Raw genomic sequence first — 21,962 nt, forward strand, 5'->3', positions numbered from 1 at the left:
GTGGGTTGCCATCTCTTTCTCCAGTGCATGAAAGTGAAAAGTGAAAGTGAAGTCGCTCAGTCGTGTCCGACTCTTAGCGACCCCATGGACTGCAGCCTACCAGGCTCCTCCGTCCATAGGATTTTCCAGGCAAGAGTACTGGAGTGGGGTGCCATTGCCTTCTTACTATGGTTAGTACATGCCTATACATAATAAAGGTTTTCTTAGTTTAGTTTTCCAAAGTTGTTATGATTTTCAGAACCTTAAAACCCTTCCTAGAATGTAAAGGCAGTATCAATGCTCAGGGACCAGAGGTTTTTCTTCCCATGTGGCCTTGTGCTTTGTGGAAAATAGACTAATACTTGACAGCAGAATGCTCTTATTACTTACAACGCTAAATATTTTCCCAAAGAGACCTGGTTCAGCCAGTCTTCAGGCTTTAATTCTTGATACCTTCTTCATTTGACTTATTTAAAATCTCATTTATTATTCATCAAATGTAGATGCTTTTATTTTTTACATGAGTACCCAATGGTAATGAATCATTTGATCAAAATACCAGAATCATTTAATATAGGTATCAGTAAAAGATGGACCCTGACAACATCAGATAACCATTGAAATTCTAACATCTGGAGTCAATACAGACTAACTGCAAATAACTTCTAACTTTAAGAAACTCTGGACATTTTCTTCTGTATGACATTTCTCTAAATAAATAAGACAAATGCTAGAGGCCTGACTGACACTTTTTTTTTAATAATAATTCTCTTTGATTGCACATAGCATGACACATAAGTAATTTGCCTCCTGCTGCAAGCATTCTGATAATTATTCAGGTTATAAATTAGGGTGAACAATGGGGAGAGGTGGAAAACTAGTCATTGATAACGGTATTATTTTAAATCTGGTTTATGCTATTTATTTTCTTTTTTTCTTTATGTGTCATTTTCCTAACAGTGAATGAGAAATATTGCCTATTCAGTAAGTGATTTCCATGAAGGAGAAACATTGGCAAACTGGCTACTTGCTACTTGCTTGATATTTAGAGATGAGGTCATGTGAGCACCCTGAGTAATTTTCCCCGCAGACAAGATGGCATGAGGATACAGAGATGGATAACAATATCTGATTGATAGACCCTCACTTTCATCCTGAAATAAAGACTGGAGTATAACTGAGTCCTTGCCCTTTGGTATACAGCCCAGATAACAGCAGCTACTTCTGATTTTTCTCTTTTCACTTGGGGATGGCTGGGAAGAAAGAAGAAGCCAGGTTTACTTGCGGGACCAAATTTCTTTTCAGACTTCTCTTTCGTTGTATCTGAGAAATAAAGGACAGATCAATTAATAACTGGATTATATGATGAACACAATTTTTTGGAGTCAAGTTTTACCACTAACTTTTGTAGAGATTTTAATCCTCCTAAAAGAGGATAGTTAAATAATATCCTAAACAAGGATAGTTAAATAAATAGTAGTTTAACTCTCTTGTGTGCCTCCAGGGTAAAAATGTGTTTAAAAATATACAGGAGGTGGGGCTGCAGCAGGGCATGGAAGAAGAGCAAAGGCTTTAAAACTACTTAACTCTGTAGTTATCCATTCATGGGATTTCTTGCCTGATCTGTAAAAGGTTAGTTAAAAGAAAACATAAAGAAGCTTCCTAGATTTTTGTAAGGTACAGATAAATGAGTGAAGTCGCTCAGTCGTTTCTGACTCTTTGCGACCCCATGGACTGTAGCCTACCAGGCTCCTCCATCCATGGAATTCTCCAGGCAAGAATACTGGAGTGGGTTGCCATTTCCTTCTCCAGGGGATCTTTCTGATCCAGGGATAGAACCCAGGTCTCCTGCATTACAGGCAGATGCTTTATCCTCTGGGCCACCATTCTATATTAATATCATCAGAGTCCACTGACTTACAAAAAAAAAAATAAAGTCAAGTGATGATCCCACAAATGAGAAAGTTTTCAATTAGATATATATTTTAAGACATGCATATTAAAAAGTTAAACTCATTTGATTTCAAAAGTCTAGGCTAAGAAATGTCTAAATTTGTCAGAGAGGAGACAAGATGGTATAGTAGAAGGACTTGAGCTTACCTCTTCTCATGAAAACATCAAAACCACAACTAACTGCTGAAAAACCATTAACAAAAAAGACTGGAACCAACCAAAAATGACAAGGAGATGATAGGAGGGGTTCATTTGCAATACAACCTGGCTCACCAGAGGGACAAAGCTTAGTTCCACTGGCCAGAGGACAGGTACCAGTTCCTTCCACCAGGAACCCTGCACAAACCTCTTAGGCCAGACTCAGCTACCAGGAGCAAACACCAGAAGCAAGAAGAGTTACATTCGTGCAGCCTGCAGAATGGAGACAGTACAAAGAAAGGCAAAATGAGATAGCAGCGGAATATGTTCCAGATGAAGGAACAAGATAAAACTTCAGAAGCTAAGTGAAATAGAGATAGGCAGTATACCCAAAAAAGAATTCAATGTGATGATAGTAAAAATCATTCCATATTTTAAAAAAGAATGGAAGCACAGATGAAAAAGATGCAAGAAATGTTTACTAAGGAGCTAGAAGATATAAAGAATAACAAAGTTGAACAATAGAGTAACTGTGATGCAAAATATATCAGAAGCAATCAATAGCAGAATAAAGGAGGCAGAAAAATGGATAAGTGAGCTGTAAGACAGAACAGAGTGACATGATATATTTAAAGTGGTGAAAGGGAAAAACTGACAACGAAGAATACTTCTATATAGCAAGGCTCTTGCTCAGATTTAAGAGAGAAAAGGTTTATAGACAAGCAAAGGCTAAGAGAATTCAGCACCACCAAACCAAACTAGCTTTAAACAAATGCTCAAGGAACTTCTCTCAGTGGAGAAGACCACAACTAGAAAGAAGAAAATTGCAAATGGAAAAGCTCACCAGTAAAGGCAAACATGCAGTAAAGGTAGGAAATCATCCACTGCAAATATGCTATCCAAAATTAGCAATGGTGGGGCTTCCCTGGCAGTCTGATGGTTAAGATTCACACTTCCAAAACAGGAGGGGCAGGTTCAGTCCCTGGTTAGGGAACTTAGTTTTCCACATGCTGCACATCCAAAATAAATAAATAAAAATTTTATAAAAACAACAGTAATGATGATAATCAGTCACTTCAGTTCAGTTCAGTCACTCAGTCGTGTCCGACTCTTTGCAACTCCATGAATTGCAGCATGTCAGGCCCCCCTGTCCATCACCAACTCCCGGAGTTTACTCAAACTCATGCCCATCAAGTCGGATAGGCGAGTACAAATGCAGAATATTGTAAATGCATTTGAAATTTAAGAGAACAGTAACTTAATCTTGTTTATATATGGGCTGCTATATCAAAACTTTGTGGTAACTGTAAATCAAAAATGTACAATATATATATATATATACACACACAAAATAGAAAAAAAAATACCAAAGCAACACTAAATATAGCCATCAGATCACTAGAGAGGAGAACAAAAGAAGGGAAGAAAAAAAGATGAAAACAAATTCAAAACTGAACAGAATGGCAATAAGAACATACATTTTGATAATTACCTTACATAAAATGATTAAATGCTCCAACTGAAACAGTTAGACTGGCTGGATGGATATGAAAACAAGACCCATAAATATGCATTCTACAAGAGATCCACACTAGATCTAGGGACACATACATACTGAAAGTAAGGGGATGGAAACAGATATTGCATGCAAGTAAAACTCTCTAGAAGCTAGATTAATAATACTTGTAGTAGGTAAAATAGACTTTAATATAAAGAGTTTTGAAAGAGACAAAGAGGGACACTACATAATGATCAAGGAATCAATCCAGGAAGAACACATAACAATTGTAAATATATGTGCTTCCAATATAGGAGCACCTCGATATATGAGGCAAGGCTAACAGCCATAAAAGGAGAAATCAGCAGTAATATATAATAGTGGAGGACTTTAACACCAACTTTCATCCATTGACTGATCATCCAGAAACAAAATCAATAAGGAAACATAGCCCTTAAATGACAGATTAAACCAGATGAACTCAATCAATATTTATAGAGCATTCCATCCAAAAGCAGCAGAATACATATTCAGATGCACACAGAATTTTCTCCTGGATAGATCACTATAAGAAAAAATAATGACAATAAAATAAAACCCATGGAGGCTAGCTGATTTGCAACTGAACAAGCAGTGGATCACTGAAGAAATCAAAGAAGAATCTAAAATATACTTGGAGACATATGAAAACATGATGATCCAAAACCAATGGGATATAGCAATAGCGATTCTAAGAGGGACGTTTAGAGCAATAAAAGCGTACCTCAGGAAGCAAGAAAAATGTTAAACAACCTAACTTTACACCTAAAGCAACTAAAGAAGAACTGATAATCAAACCCAAAGTTATTAGGAGGAAAGAAAGCATAAAGATTAGAGCAGAAATAAATGAAATAGAGATGAAGAAGACAATAGAAGAGATCAATGAAACTAAAGGCTGGTTCTTTGAAAAGATAAATAAAATTGATAAAGCTTTAGCCAGACTCATCAAGAAAATGAGAAAATAAAGGTCTTCTTCTCTTACAAGAGAAAAAAAAAAAAGAGAAAGAGGCTCAAATCAATAAACTTAGAAATGAAAAAGGAGACAAGAAACAACCCAGAAATATAAAGGATCATAAGAGACTACTGCCAGAAATTTATGCCAATGAAATGGACAAACTAGAAATGAACAAATTCTTAGAAAGGTAACAACCTCCCTAGACTGACCCAGGAAGAAATAGAAAATATGAACCTTCCAATCAGAAGTACTAAAATTGCAACTGTGATTTAAAAACTCCCAACAAAAGTCCAGGACTAGATGACTTCACAGGCAAATTCTATCAAACATTTAGAGAAAAGTTAACACCTATCCTTCTGAAACTATTCAAAAAAAAAAAAAAAAAAAATCACAGAGGAAAGAACACTCCAAAACTGAGTCTATGAGACCAACATCACCCTGATACCAAAACCAGACCAAGTTACCACAAGGAAGGAAAATTAAAGGCTAGAATCATTGATGAATATGGATGCAAAAATCCTCAACAAAATACTAGGAAACAAAATCTAACAATACATTAATAAGACGATACACCACAGAGTGGATTCATTCCAGGGATGCAAGTGTTAGGTAGTTAGAATAGGGAAAAGGAGTCCAAAACGGCGGTGGCTAAAAGACCTGGAATGGAAAGCTTGCGAAAAAAGAACAAAGGAAGGTCCGAGGACCAGAGTGAGAACCTCAGGTAAAACAAACAACGCTCCTGCCTAAGCCAAATTTGCATAAGACAGGCCCAGGGGGAACAAAAAAACAAATAAAAAGAGGAGCCAAAGCCCTCTTCTCTCTCTCACACACGATGGGGCGCTCTTCTCTTCCCGTCTTTGGATCGAAGTGCCCTCACACCTCGAAAGATGGATTTTCCTGCTATTATCTAAATAAATAGAGCTGTAACACTGAGCTGTAACACTGATTTATTTAAGAGCTATAACACGGTCTGTCCTCCGAGAGCTGTGACCCGCCAAGGGGCTTTAATGTCCGTCACTCAAAATCTTTGTTGTGATGAGACAAAGAACCGAGGAGCATACACTCGCATGACACAAGGATTGTTTGGTATCCACAAATCAATCAGTGTGATAGACCACATCAACAAGTTGAAGAATAAAAACTATATGATCACCTTAATAAATCCAGAAAAAGGTTTTGACAAAATTCAACACCCACTTATGATTAAAACCTCTCCAGAAAGGGGGCACACAGGGAACCTACATTAATATAATAAAGACCATATATGACAAACCCACAGCTAACATCATACTCAATAGTGAAGAGGTGAAATCATTTCCTCTATGATCAGGAACAAGAGAAATTTGTCAACTCTTGCCACTTTTGTTCAGTATAGTTTTGTAAGTCCTAGCCAAAAATAAACTCAAAATGGATTAAAGACCTAAATGTAAATCCAGATACTATGAAACTCTTAGAGGAAAATATAGGCAAAACAGATTTTGACCTAAATCACAGCAATATCTTTTTCAATCCATCTCCTAGAACAATGGAAATAAAAACAAAAGTAAACAAATGGAACTTAAAAGCTTTTGCACACCAAAGGAAACTATAAACAAAATGATAAAATGACCCACAGAATGGGAGAAAATATTTACAAACAATGTAATTGACAAAAGATTCATCTCCAAGATTTACAAACAGTTCCTGCTGTTTGTATATATCAGTATCAAAAAAACCCAAAAACAACCAATGAAAAAATAGGCAGAAAACCTAAATAGACATTTCTCCAAAGAATACAGATAACCTAGAGGCACATGAAAGTTTCTCAATATCACAAATTATTAGAGAAATGCAAGTCAAAACTACAACAAGACACCAGCTCACACCAGTCAGAATGGCCTCATCAAAAAGTCTACAAGCAATAAGTACTAGAGAGGGTGTAGAGAGATGGGGACCCTCATACACTAATGATTTGAATGTAAATTGGTACAGCCACAATGGAGAACAGTGTAAAAGTTCCTTTAAAAACTAAAAATAGAACTCACATATCATCCAGCAATCCCACTCCAGGGCATATATACAGAGAAAAACATGGGCCAAAATTATACATGAACCCAGTGTTCATTGCAGCACTGTTTGTAATAGCCGTGACATGGAAGCAACCTAAATGTCCATTGACAGAAGAATAGATAAAGAATATATGGTACATATATACAATGGAACAACCATAAAAACAGAATGATGCCACTTTTGCATCATGGATGGGTCTAGAGATTATCACAGTGAAGTAGTTCAGGCAGAGAAAGACAAGTATGATATTATTTATATGTGAAATCTAAAAAATTATACAAATGAACTTATTTACACAACAGAAACAGACTCACTGACTTAAAGAAGAAACTTATGGTTACCAAATGGGAAAGGTTGTTGAAGGGAGAGATTTAACAGGAAGTTGGGATTAACATATGTTGTGTGCTTAGTCATGTCCGACTGTGACTCATGGATGGTAACCCACCAAGTTGTTCTGTCCATGAAATTTGCCAGACAAAAATATTGGAGTGGGTTGCCATTTCCTTCTCCAGGGGATCTTCCTGACACAGGAACCAAATCTGTGTCTCTTGCATCTCCTGCATTGGCAAGTGGATCCTTCACCACTAGTGCCACCTAGGAAGCCCTGGGATTAACATATACATACTACTATATAGAAAATAACAAGGACCTACTGTATAGCACAGAGGAGACTAGTTAATATGCTTAAATAATCTATATGGGAAAAGAATCTGAAAACGACTCGAAGTGTGTGTATGTGTAACCTGATCACTTTGTTGTACATCTGAACCTAATATAACATTGTATTGATAAATCAACTATACTCCAATATAAACGAAAATAGAATTCCCTGGTGATCCAGTTGTTAGGTCTCTGTGCTTCCATTGCAGAGGGCATGGGTTTGATCCCTGACTGGATAACTAAGAAATCCTACATGCCGTGTGTTGTGGTCAAAAAGTTAAAATTAAAATTACTATTTGTTAGATCTTCCTCTTAATATTTGATCAATTTGAATAACTACATACATGGCCATAGTTTAAATTAGGCTCATACAGACTTCCTAGAACTAAGAGCAGTTTTAAGGTTTTAGTTTTTTAGGCTGTTTAGTTTAAGAGATTGAGTATGATATTTGGAGTAAAAAGTTGACTTCAGGTTATGACTTAATTTTATATGATCTTTGGTAAGTCATTTTAATAACCCTTTTGGTTCCAATTTTTTCCCTAGTTCTAAAATGAGTGTATAATATTTTCTTTGTGATCTTTGTGAAAATCAAAGAATCATTTATAAAAATACCATGTTAGCTATAAAGTTTTCCATTAGTTTTCCTACTAATACATGGAAAACATTCTCCTTGACTTGGCTGGTGGGCCAGAAACTTACTGTTATCTTGGCTCCATCCTGCAGGTACAATAATGTTAGGAAGTAAGGATGGCTACACAGCCATCAGATATGTCATGCCATACTGCCTGGCTTTTAAAATTAGTCAGTGAACCTAAGTCTGAAATTAACTCTAGGATGTTAATGTGCTCAGGCTCAGAGATCCTGCTTGATTTTTCTGTCCATCCTGGAAATTTATGTTTTCCTTCTCACTGAGGTAAAACACATGTATCCTGGAATATTTGTAGACAGAGTCAGACCTGAGATAATTTTAGTCCCAGAAATAAGAAACAATCCAAATCAAAATGATATACACTGTGGAATTCTAAGTACTAACTCACTTTTTCATGTTGAACATGGCCTCCCTTCTTCTTTCCTTGAATGCCATCTGAAGATTCCTTTTGTGCTTCTGAACCAATTAGTGGAAGGAATCTTAGACTAGTGGGGCTTGGTACCTAGGAGCCATAAATAAAGAATAAGACATACTTAAGGTGATAAATTCTGTAATATGAATTCAGGGGTGGGGGATAGGGAGTGAGAAGGTCCAACTGCCTTAAAACATACCCACCATCCCAGGAGTCCACTATTAATTCTGATGCTTTTCCCTTAGCAGCATCAATAGTTTAACTGTTTAATACCTGTAGGAGGTTATCAACATGGTCTTGGGAAAGAGAAGTAACATTTTATAAAACAATATTATATGTTAAAATTAGGGCACAATGTTTTGTCTTTGGTTTATTATTCTTGGTTAATTAAAAAACAGATTATCTGGGTTGGAGACCTGAAGGCAAAGTAGGGATTTGGAGGGAAACAAGGGGTGGATGAGTTATGGGCAGAGGAGCAGCACAGGCAAAGTCACAGTAGAGGGAAGAACAGTGATGCCTAAGGAATGGTAAGTTAGCACAGCTGGAGTGTAGGATACATGGGAGAATATGGTGGAAAATGGGGTTATACAGTTCAGGTGGAGGTCAGATCATGAGAATGCCAGGCTAAACGCATTTAGTTTTATCCTATAGATGATGAAGAGCCAGGGAAAGTTTGAAATACTTTTCTGTAGTATTGTTCCATGTGGAATGACAGAGACAATGGTCAAGGCCACTGACACACAAAACCAAAGATTTCTCTGGGTTTGAACGCAGCGTGTTTATGGAATCATCTTTCTGCTTGGTTATGTGATTGCTTACTCAGGGTCAGGAATGAGATGTCAGATTCCCTAATTGTTCTGGAATCACTCTAGTCCTAGATACCTCCAACTCACCCTGTATATGGGCAGAGAACCAAAAACAATCCCTGCCTCTCTGTTTTCAGTCATGAAACCTTCCAAGGCATGTCTTCGAATCTGCAAAGAGAGGAGTGAATGTTTAATGAAAAGGGCACATTATATCAGTGGCAAAATTCCTGGAATCAAATTCTGACTCTGCCACTTATTAGTTGCATGATCTTAAGCAAATTCTTTCCCTGTTGACAACTTATGAGGACAAAATGTATATAGTAAGGTGCTACTCAAATGTAAGATTTAAATCTATTGTATTATTATTACTAATAACAATATGTCAAAAAGAAATGAAAAGAAGTGAACAAACATTACACAATTGTGAATGAAAAGAAATGGGAAAAATAAAATTGCTGGTAGAAATCAGATTCCTAAGTAATAGGTATTTTTATCTCAAGCATTAAACCTTTGTTATTTTACCAACCGAGAAGATAAAGATATGCTAAGAGGCCAAGCCTTATAATATTGAGTGCATTTGGTTTTTCCAAGAGCTTTAAAACCTTTCCAAAGATTTTCCCAAATATATTTAACATTTCAGTTTAATTACTTTAACAGTTACCACTTCAAATTGGAAAAGAATATTAAAAGTGAATACCAATCTTTATTTTTAGGTTGTGCTATTCAACAAAATCGAGCATTTGTTACGTGCTATACATGTATCTTTGCCCATAAAGAGCTTATGATTTTTTGGTGGAGGGGAGAAGTAAGAGTCAGTATACCAATGGTTCTACTTCCGTGTAGAACGTGATAAGTGAACGTGTTACGAGACACAAAGCAGGGAGAGACTGGGGCCTTTGGGAAAGTGGAATTAGCATTTATTGAATGCCTACAATGTTCCTCGTATACATTTTCTCATTCAATCCTCAAAAAAACCCTTGGAGAGATTAGATTATTAGTTATTAGATAAAATAACACCTAAGATTAAACTGAAGTCTGTTACATTCCACAGCCAGTCTCTTTCTTGCCTGTCACCCTGTCTTCTGGGAGAAGCTATCTGAGTTCCCTCTGGGCAGGAAGCGAGGGTTTATAAAATGGTTTCATTTGGAAAGTGTTATATACTTATTGAACATGAAGTTGATGCTGTAAAAAACGACATATTCTGTTTAACAAATTGGGACAATACCCTCAACTCGAGGGTGTCAGTGTACCATGCCCAGTCCTCTTCATCTTCTCTCAAACATAATGACAAGCTGAATATCGTGTTCTTAATTCTCTTGCTTTTGTTTATATAGTTTTACCTTTTATACTTTTTGCCAAAACAATATTTTATTTACTTTCGCCTTTCCTCTATTTATATCAAAATGAAATGGCTCTGTATATATCCTTATGCACAACTTGTCTTATTCAGTAGTATGTCTCAAACATCCATTTGTGTAGGGACGTATTATTTGAGTTCATTTATTTTTACTGCTCCATAGTATTTTAATTTATAAATATGCCATAATCTAGTTACCAGTTGTACTCTTGAGCATTTAGGCTGCTTTCAGATTTTTGCTGTTACAAATAGTACTGCTATGAGCTGTCTTGTTCCTGCCTCCTAAACACATGTTTAGGAATTTCTGTCGATACTTAGTAGAGTATGCCTATTTTCAGTTCACTAGATAATGCCTGTCACATAATTTTCCAAAGTGATTCTAGCTATTTACACTACTTCCACCAGCAGATTAGTGTTCTGATTGTTCTAAATGCACACCGATTGTCAGACTTTTTGATACTTGCCAATCTGGTGGGTATAAAATGCTACCTATATTATTGGTGTGTGTTTCCATGATTGCTAATGAGGCTGAGCATCTTTTCAGTTACTTTTTTTTTTCTTTTGTGAAGTATCCAAGTATTTGACCATTTTTTAAACTGGACCATCTTTTCTGATTATTGGTTTTTTCCTATACTGGATACTAATACTTTGTCAGTTGGCAAAGTAGGATGGACTTTGACAGAGAGAGATGATGGATATGGCAGGGCTAACCCAGGTGGACTGTAGGGATAGGAGACTGAGAGAAATGTTCAGGAAAAAACAATTAGTCTGATTTATAGAGGCAATGGCACCCCACTCCAGTACTCTTGCCTGGAAAATCTCATGGACAGAGGAGCCTGGTAGGCTGCAGTTCATGGGGTCGCTAGGAGTCGGACACACTGAGCATCTTCACTTTCACTTTTCACTTTCATGCACTGGAGAAGGAAATGTCAACCCACTCCAGTGTTCTTGCCTGGAGAATCCCAGGGACGGGGGAGCCTCGTGGGCTGCCGTCTATGGGGTCGCACAGAGTCGGACATGACTGAAGCGACTTAGCAGCAGCTGCAGCAGCTGCAGCAGCAGTTGCAGGTTGGACAACTATAGGTTAGAAATGGGAGATAAGTTTTAATCAGAGGTAAATTTGGTTTGTATTGTGGAAGATCTTGAGGAATTCCATTTTTAATTAATTAATGCCAGTTGCTGGTGGTGATGATGTTCAGTCGCTAAGTTGTGTCCTACCCTTTGTGACCACATGGACTGCAGCACACCAGGCTACCCTGTCCTTCACCACCTCCCGGAGTTTGCTCAAATTCATGTCCATCAAGTTGGTGATGCAATCTAGCCAGCTCATCTTTTGACACCCTCTTCTCCTTTTGCCTTCAATCTTTCCCAGCATCATGTCTTTTCCAATGAGTTGACTCTTTGCATCAGGTGGCTTTAGTATCAGTCCTTCCAGTGAATATTCAGGGTTGATTTCCTTTAGGATTAACTGGTTTGATCTCCTTGCAGTCCAAGGGACTCTCAAGAGTCTTCTCCAGCACCACAACTTGAAAGCGTTTAGACCTTAGCCTAAAGGCTCATGCTATATTCATTTTTTAGAAGTTTTAGAAATTGAAATAGAATAAATTGCAATGTACATTTCTCTCCTATTCTGCGTGAAGAAAAGTTTTTCTATCTGTGATCGGCAGAATAATGGCAACCAAGGATATTCACACACTATTCCTCCCACCCCAAATCTGTGAATATATTGCTTCATTTGGCAAAAGGGACTTTGCAGTTGTGGCTAACATTAAGAAACTTGAGATGCATCATCCAAGTGGGCCCAATCTAGCCACAGGAATTTTTTAAAGCGGAGAACATTTCCAACTGGTCAGAGAGATGAGATCACAGAAGAATGGGATTTCATGGCTTTGTAGGTGAAGGAAGGGAACCACAAACTAGGGAATATGAGATTCTGCCTAGAGGCTCCAGAAGGAGGCACAGCTCTGGCGACACCAGTGAGATGCCAGTCAGACTTCTACAGAACTGCAAAATAGCTAACTTGTATGGTTTAAACCACCAAGTTTCTATTGACAAGTAACAAGAGCAATAGGAAACTAATACACTGGACATTTTAAATTCAGAAAAACAAAAGCAAAGTGACTTTGTTTTGTTTTTTAAAGCTACCTTGGGAGAAGAAAGAGACTTGAAAAACTTGAAATCGTGTTCCACTTCAAAGGCCTTCGGAGGGGTACGTTTGAAGAGCAAAGACATCGAGCTCATTTTTTGCCATCTGCATAAAAAGATACACACACATATTTAAAAAATGGTTAAGAACATACCTACGCCTACTCAACAAGTATCCATCATGTCCTTTGTCTGGGCCTCCAAATTCTCTGGCTCCCATGGTACCAGTCCTAATGATGTGATCTTTGCACTTAACTCTTCTTTCACTTCCCAGATTTCCCTCCAAAGAAATCATCAAGATTTCTACTAAACCTCAGCATTCCATGAAGTTAACCTCATTAATAGCCACTGGGGGAAGAAAACACAGAAATCTCTGGTATAAAACTAATGCCTGATTTTTTTGTGACTCAGGTCAAACTTGCACTATAGTTAAAACTTACTTATGTATATATTTTAAAAGTCATAACTAAGTATTAAAAATGTAAACATATGTCTTCTAACAAAATGTAAACATATATCCTACTTTAACCTATCCCAAATATATCATACTGTTTCATATTTCGTATCTATCATTTATATCTGTTGCCTCTGCTTGTAAACTTCTCCATTAATCATTATTTGTTCCACAGTATCTTTTGAGTGCCTACTATGTGCTAAGCACTGAACTAAGAATTGGATATATAAAGATACATAAAATATGCTCCTAGTCTTCAAGGAACTCAAGAGAGTAGTGAAGAAGATGCATATCAACAAATCAGAATATCGTGTTTTAAGTACTAAGATACATGGATTCTCAAGACTCAGCAGTTACCCAAGGAGACTCATCAACTTTGCCTGGTGAACTTTGCCATATCCTGATGAATCTTGGCTCCACTATCACACTTCTTACATTTTAGCCAGATGTCTTCTCCAGTGCTCCTTACTGCCCAGCGAAGACAAACCTTGAACACTCAGTGTGGTTTGGCAATCATTTGGAACCCTCATTAATTGTTCTGCAACTGTTTCTGTTTTGAACCAAGTTCTGTGTGGCTTCTGACTCTTAGCTTCAATTCCAGCTTACAACTGTTCTACCAACTTTTGGACTAGATGATGGCATTGTGTCTCCCTAGCCTTGACTTACTCAGGATATCCCTAAAAGACTCCATCTTAGACATTCTTCTCTGATTCCTTCCACTTTGCACTGATCTTGTCAGTTATTCCAGTTCTGAGTGAGTGAGTGAAAGCCTCTCAGTCGTGTCCGACTCTTTGCAATCCCATGGATAGTCTAGGAATTCTCCAGGCCAGAATACTGGAGTAGGTAGCCGTTCCCTTCTCCAGGGGATCTTTCCAACCAGGGGATTGAACCCAAGTCTCCTGCATTACAGGCAGATTCTTTACCAGCTGAGCCACCAGGGAAGGCCAAGAATACTGGAGTGATCTGCTGGATATTACCAGTCTAGGTAGTCTAGTCCTATGAAGGCTAGACATTTAGACATCTACCATTTAGGGCTGGGCTTTGCTGATGTTGAAAGCTCAGATGAGCACTAGTCGCTTCCATTATGACAAATATTCAGCCACAGTCAAAACGAGGACTGAGCTTTGCAAAAGCATAAAACAGCTTTTCACCAGTATTTTATTCTTTACTGGGGGATTGTCCTCCCTCTCCTATGCCTTTAAGCATGCTCAAAGTCTCCCTCACAAACAAGCAAACTCATGAAACAAACTCTTCTTCAGTCCTACAGCTATTTGACTTCCTAGCAAAGTAATCTATGCTGTCATCACCTCACATCTCCCATTTATGTCTCAACCATGACAATGCAATTTTTACCCATCACTTTCTGAAACTTCCCTCTCTAGAATCATTAGTGACCTTTCAGCTGACAGACATGCTGGATCCACTGTTTACTTTTCTACTGTGCTATGTGATTTCACCACCACATTCTACAAATATGTCCTCTCACTTTTCTTCCCCTCATCCCTTGATTTCCATCACACCATTTGTTTCTGGATTTCCTTTCAACCTATTGGCTATTCCTTCTTAATGTTTTTCACTGGTTTTTTTTCTTTGGTCTGCTGTTTACAGGACATTTCTTGATTTCTTCCTCAGTTTTCTGTTTCTGCTTGCTCTGTACACAGGACCTGAGTGACCTATCCATATTGAAAATACTGCTATGCTGATGACACCAATAGGTGTCATATTGCCTATAGGTCTGACCTCTTTGGGGAGCTCCAGACAGATCTCTCTGCTCATTAAATATCTCCACTTGGAAGTCCCACAAACATCTCGGACTTAAATCTGTCCAGAATCAAATTCACCATCTTTTTCTTCAGACCTCCTCTTCCCCTTATGTATTGTATCATAGTGATTTCATAAAAATCCTTATGTTGGGCCTTAAAAGTCTTATTGTGCTTTGGCCCCTGTAGACTTTTCTTGCTTTATATTATGCAAGATATTATATCCTCACTGCTTGCTCCCTGGACTCCAAGCCTTGAGAGACTATAACATGGTCTTTCACTATTTAGTGTGTATGCTTAGGCGGTTGCCTCCTTCATCTTTGTTTCATTAAATCCTGTCTTCCCTTCTGTGATTATTTTAAGAACTCGTGTTCCTAGAGGTACTATTATACCAAATTATAGCTTTTGTTTACTTATTTCTCCCTTTCCCTCATTTGCAAAATTACTGAAAAGTTCTGGGCTTTTCATCTTTGAATTCTCCATGTTCAGCACAGTGTGACAGTATCATATAGTTTAATTTCATCTGCTCACCTAAAGAATACCACATGCTCTTACCTTTGCCGGTCAAATACCAGAGGATATTCATATGTTAGCTTTTTCTCTGTGAATTTGCTTTCTTCTTTTATTTCTATGGGATATTCAGTAACATCACAAGGCAAAATAAAATCGCTTGTCTGTGATAATTCAAAGGTCCTTCGCTGTCCAAAATATCCACAGTAATGACCATTGAGGGCATGCCAGAGCCTGGGGAAAGTCAAAGTAGGGAGAAGAAAGTAACTGGGATTCAGTGGAAGTTACTCTGTTTAGGTCATTTATGTAGATTTTTCTTGGCCCAGCAGGGATTTTAAAGTCAAGTCCAGAACTCTACCTAATAAATATGTGGAGCTAATCATAACCTAAACATTTTTACCAGTTGGAATTCTAATCTACAATAATTTTGGAAATGTCATTTTAAATCTATACTCATGATAACCACTTATTAAACCCCGAAGACTAGAAATGGATTTTTCCCAAAATAGTAGTGCTCATTCAACTTGTATTGACTCATCAGTTGAATTAGACTGTAGAATGGGCCATATCTCAGCTGTCTAATTTCTGTATCAGCATCAACAGAACTTATGGGAGGAGACATCTGCTAATGGTTTCACTCTTACCAAATCATTTCAACTGCCATCCACATTTTCTACTGATATGGAAATGCCATACTATTTTTTACAACTGAGTTCTGCAGTAAAGTGGCAAAAGAAGTGATTCTTTATACATATGCATTATTTCACTCCAAGAGGACCTTCTAAATAACCCACGTGGTTTAAAGTCATACAGAATGTCATTAGCAAGAGTATGTGCCCTATGTCTTATGGAAATAAGACACAAATAAAATAATGTCTGACAGATCTTCCATTTATGTCTTGATTTCAAGCTCAAAGTAGCAAGTGGTGGAAACAATCATAATGTGCCTACCTTAATGGCCCAGGAGGAGAATAATCTAAATGGCTTAAGAGTAGATCCTACAAAGTCTAAGTGGTATCCCAGTTCGAAGAGGTAGGCACTGAGGAAGGGGTAAAACAGAGGAATCCAGTCAGGGGTCCTCACACCTGACACTGGCCTGAGAATGCACCCTTCCTTTCATAGTTTAATTCCCCAGAGCTACGTGGACGTTTCTATGGACTTCCCAGAGACTTGACCAAGGTGAAATCGACAAGCCCTCTCAACACAGAAGTTAGAGGGGTGAGGGACTAGCTTCAGGACAACTCTAAATTCATTCTGCTGGAGGCAAGGACTGAAGTAACTTTTGGTCTTCTTGTTTTCTGGTGTTTCCTACTTCATGTGCAATGTTCCCAAATGACTAATTCTATCTCTCAGCCTGATTTTCTAGGAGTCAGATATAGATTTGAATCTTTACCCCTCTCTATCCTCTGTCCCAAAGCTAAGCCTTTATTATGTTTTTTCCTATGATAAAATCAATCTTTTTGACAAACAAGATTTAGAGTATTAAATGCTTCCCTGGTGGCTCAGTTGGTAAAGAATTGCCTGCAGTGCGGGAGATCTGGGTTCAATCCCTGGGTTGGGAAGATCCCCTGGAGAAGGGCATGGCAACCTCCTCCAGTATTCTTGCCTGGAGAATTCCATCGACAGAGGAACTTGAGGGGCTACATACAGTCCAAGAGTCAGACACAACTGAGCGACTTTCACTTACACTTAGGAAGTGGCAGTGAGTTTTAGCAGAAAGACTTATTTGTGAAAAGAACTGTATTCTGAGATAGCTGTTAATAGAGCTAGGTTTTTTGAACTGAGTATTTAGGGATAGCTTCACTTGAAGGAATTGTAAAAGTAATTTCTCCATGCCATAGATAACTGGTTTGAGCAGGAAAAGCTTATAAATGATAAAGATGTGCACACATGTTAACGTGTGGGGAGTGTGTGTGTGTGTGTGTGTGTGTGTACATTATAATGCACAGTTAACACTTCTGATGACAACTGCAAATAAGCTGGAGCAGAGACTCAAGGGACAGAGTTTTGGAAAACATCTGTTTTCCAAATGTAATTTTCATGTCAGTTCAGTTTTCCTATGAATAAAACAACAGATCTCTTTGACAGAGAAAGCAGCTCTGTTTGCCCTCAAATAAGATCTTATCCTAAAGATTCATCTTGAACTTGGTATTTCTGAAAGATTTTCATCTTTCCATATTCCAAATGTTTTCCTTTTTTAGTGCTGCTTTTCTCAGTGAATGACACTAGTATTCATCTAGTTTTATAATGCCTGGAATCATTCTTGACATCTGTCTCTTACCTTCTCTTTCAGTTAAAGTTTATGTCTTCTGGATTTTGCCTCCTAGATAGTTCTCAAATCCAAATTATTTATTCCTAGCACTGTTACCACTCCCTGAGTTCACACCACTGTATTCACCAGTGACATCTAACTGGTCTCTGTGCTCCCAATGTTGCTGCTTCAAAATCCATACTTTACACATTATTATTTTTAAAACATATCTCAAATTATGTGAGTGTTAGTCACTCAACTCCTCTGCCCATGGAATTCTCCAGGCAAGAATACTGGAGTGGATAGCCATTTCCTTCTCCAGGGGATCTTCCCAATCCAGGGATCGAACCCAGGACTCTCGCATTGCAGGCGGATTCTTTACCATCTGAGCTATATATAAACTCTACTAATTATGTTACTCACCCACTAAATATTTTTTGGTGGCTATTTATTTCAAGATGAAGATCCATATCCTGAACAGTGTCTGCCACATGCTATATGGCCTTGTCCCTGTCTGAATCACCAGGCTCAAGTTCATATAGCTAGCTAGGGTCTTCTGAATTTCAGACTATGGTCATTCACTCAACATAAAATATTTCTTCCTTTTCATCTTCATTATGTTTAAACTCTTGAAAACACTTTGAAACCTCCTTATCTCCCTTGATCTTACCTACTTTTATGCCCCTAAGAGGCCAATTCATTATCATAATTTTTAATGTAATTTTTTAAACTTTTATTTTATATTGAAGTATAGTTGGTGAACAAAGTTGTGTTGGTTTCAGGTGTAAAACAGAGTGATTCAGTTATACATGTACATGTATATATTCTTTTCCAAATTCTTTCCCCAGATTATTACAGAGTGTTGGGCCTAGTTCCTTGTGCTATATACTAGGTCCTTGTTGGTTATCTATTTTGAATAGAGCACTATGTACATGTCAATGGCACATTTCCAATTTATCCCTTCTCCCTGGTAATCAAAAACTCATTCTCTAAGTCTGTGAGTCTGTTTCTGTTTTGTGAATAAGCTCATTTGTATCATTTTTTTTTTTGTTAAGATTCTGCATGTAAGTGATGTCATATGGTATTTGTCTTTCTATGTGCGACTTTACTTAGTATGGTAATCTTTAGGTCCATCAATACTGCTGCAAAATGCATTATTTCATTCTCTTTGATAGCTGAGTAATATTCTATTGTATATATGTACTACATCTTCTTTATTTGTCAGTGGACATTTAGGTTCTTCCGTGTCCTGGCTATTGTGAATAGTGCTGCAATGAACATTGGCTTGCATGTATCTTTTTGAAATATGGTTTGAATTACATGTAGCAATTTGTCTCAAGAATGGTCATGAAATTTCCTTTCTCTTTATGTGTGTGTGTATATATGTGTGTGTATGTATTTTTAGCATCTTATGTATTTGTGCTTAGCATCACTAGGCAATTAAAAACAAGTAGGCTTGTTAGAACATGACCACTATAGTTATTAATTCTGAAGTAGTAGATCTCTAAAGTCCTCATTAGAAGGAAAAGAAAATTGTATTACCATGTATGGTGACAAGTGTTGACTTATTAAGGTGATCCTTTTACAATATATACATATTTTGAATCATATGTTGTATATCTGAAACTAATGTAATATTGTTGAAAACCTCAGTTTTTAAAAAAGCTGATCCTAAGGGGAGGCTTTCTAGAGAATATAATTGATTACAGCCCTAGTAAGTCATCTGTTTGCTCCAATTGTAGCACTGTGCTCACCCCTCTGAAGTAAGAGAAGCAACCAAGGGAGAAAAGAACCACAAAAACAAGTAGACCTTTAATGTCAATTGCATTTTCACTGAAACAGTTGCTTCACTTTCACTTTTGTCGGTGTTGGTTGTTCTTTCCTATGTTTTGTAAGGACTGCTCATCCTGTGTATCCTGTAGTCTTCCCTGGGCTTGGGTCTCTCTCTGAGCTACCCATATTGCGTAATGATTTTAAAGTAAGTCTACAAGAACACTTGTATTGAAAGTAAACCTTTTAGTGTGGATGAGCACGGCATCTCATTTTCTTGAGTGTGGAAAATTACAAATTAGTGACCACCTTCTCAAAGCCCTTTAGTGCCACCTTTTATTTGTTTTTGACTTCCCTGGTGGCTCAGACGGTAAAGCGCCTGCCTACAATACAGGAGACCTGGGTTCAATCCCTGGGTCGGGAAGATCTCCTGGAGAAGGAAATGGCAACCCACTCCAGTATTCTTGCATGGAAAATCCCATGGATGGAGAAGCCTGGTAGGCTATAGTCCATGGGGTTGCAAAGAGTCGGACACGACTGAGTGACTTCACTCATCACTCACTTTATTTGTTTTAACCAGCTAATCAAGATTCCACTTATGGTATATGCTCAAAGTTTAGCTTAAAATCCTTTACCTCATACAACCTGAATTCACCATATGAAGGTCCATACCTTACTGAGCCATCGATGGAGGCAGTAAGTACCACTTGTTTCTCTTCTACATAGATTATTTGAACAATTTCTAATGAATGAGCACGCCAGGCAAGAAGCTGCTTGAATTTCTAGACAGCAACAATAAAGCATATCTCTTTTAATAAGTACATACTGATCCAAATACAATCTTGAACAAAAACATTAATCATTAAAGAGCTAAGCTAATGAATGAATGGGGTAGACATCTGTGCAAGACAGTGAAATCCCCACCCCAGTTATCTCTTCTATTGCTTGTTGAGGTACCAAAAATTCTATTTTTAGATATTTGTTAATCTATGCATATCCCTGGGACAGGAAATATCTTACATCTTTAGCAGCTTATCATTTAACTGAGGATTAGCAATTCATTTAGTTGAAAACTAGTAGAAGACTAGATGAAAGAAAATGCTTAGGAGAAGGGTTGTGGGGGGACTATACAATATAATATAGTAATATTATATATAATATAATCAGGAGAAGGAGAAAGCAGAGTTAAAAGATGACCAAAGGGGAGATTGGCAAGAAGATTTTTCCTATTTCCAAGTTTTATCCAGAGATCCCTTGCTAATTATTTTTTTTTGTTTGTTTTGGGGCGGGGGGTGTTGGTGGTGATTGTGGGATATATATGTTACTTACATACCACAAAGAATTAACAAAAGGATTGGACCCAGCTCATTCTCTTGCAAAGATATCTTGACACTTCAGGATGTGACTTATCCTCAAGTTTAGAGCCTCTAAAGGGGCTCCAGAAGAAATTTTTAAACCATGTGAACTAGAGTTGTCAATTGGGAGACTTATTCTGTAGTAATAACCCCATAAAACATGTTCCCTCTCTGTCACTGATGAATCCAGACTAAGACCCAAATTCATTTAGACTTTAACATAGTAAGTTAGGCACAATTCTTCCAATATCTCTTGACCTGATTCATTTCCCTATTCTTAGAGAACCAGGGTAAAATCTGCATCCTTCTACTTATTTTCTCAAAGCTTTTCAAGAACATTGGTTGCCCAAAGGTTCTTTCTCTGCCTTGGGACGGAATTCTCTTAAGGCAAGGATTTCATTATTATGGACCATATCTATAGTAAGAAATACGTTTTACTTCATGACCCAGTAAACACATGCAGTACCTGCACATGCATCTGAAACAAGTTTCAGTATCCTTCACAAAGGATACTTAATCTGTATTGTGTATAATGCACAATTGATACTGTCTGTTGTTCTATTCTGTTGTATTGGGTTGGCCAAAAGGTTTGTTTGGCTTTTTCTGCAAGATGATATAGAAAAATCCAAAGACACTTTTTGGCCAACCCAATATTTCATTACACTCCATTCTCTTCTATTTTCACAAAAGAACTCCTTGCCATTTATTAAATTGATTTTATGACTCCCCCTAGTGTATTACAATCAGTAATTAGAAAAAACACAGAATAAAACTTTTTTTCTATAAGCATGTGAGTATATGATATATTATTTGTCTTTATGTAGATAGATTTTGACTACTGTATCTCTTAGGCCTCTGTTATTCCATGGATCATTTTTAAACAGTATTGTCTCAAGAGAACCAGATTAACCTCTGATTTATAGACTGACTTATTAAGTTTTCACTGTAGTTGTAATCCATAACTGAATCTTGTTTAATGCATGGTACATATTAGTGTATGTAACAATGAGGCATAGAGTCCACTGTGCATTTATAAATAGGCAGCCAGATACAAACTGGAAAATCACATTGTTCAAATAAAGAGAAGGTTGAAATGAGGCTGGATAGGGGAGAATTTAGATATGTTATTAAAATAGATCCTCTTCTTTTCAATTGGTGAAAATGCTTTTAAAAATCAATCCCACTGTTATTCTAATTCAATATCAACACATAATTTTGTTTT

At 37.4% G+C, this 21,962-nt stretch overlaps 1 protein-coding gene across 1 annotated transcript in view; it reads right to left on the reverse strand.

Moving 5' to 3' along the window:
- Nucleotides 1–1,218: 1,218 nt before the first annotated feature.
- The window catches only part of WDR64 (WD repeat domain 64), a 124,979-nt gene continuing 104,235 nt past the window's right edge, over nucleotides 1,219–21,962 (reverse strand). Inside the window, exons 23-28 of the mRNA XM_065935640.1 lie at nucleotides 20,058–20,167; nucleotides 15,410–15,598; nucleotides 12,641–12,746; nucleotides 9,226–9,306; nucleotides 8,309–8,422; nucleotides 1,219–1,302 (exon numbers count right to left, since the gene is read on the reverse strand). Coding sequence (XP_065791712.1) covers nucleotides 1,219–1,302; nucleotides 8,309–8,422; nucleotides 9,226–9,306; nucleotides 12,641–12,746; nucleotides 15,410–15,598; nucleotides 20,058–20,167 — 684 coding nt within the window. The remainder of the gene's footprint in view (nucleotides 1,303–8,308; nucleotides 8,423–9,225; nucleotides 9,307–12,640; nucleotides 12,747–15,409; nucleotides 15,599–20,057; nucleotides 20,168–21,962) is intronic.

The sequence above is a fragment of the Muntiacus reevesi genome, chromosome 5 (assembly GCF_963930625.1).
Source record: "Muntiacus reevesi chromosome 5, mMunRee1.1, whole genome shotgun sequence".
Classification (NCBI taxonomy): domain Eukaryota; kingdom Metazoa; phylum Chordata; class Mammalia; order Artiodactyla; family Cervidae; genus Muntiacus; species Muntiacus reevesi.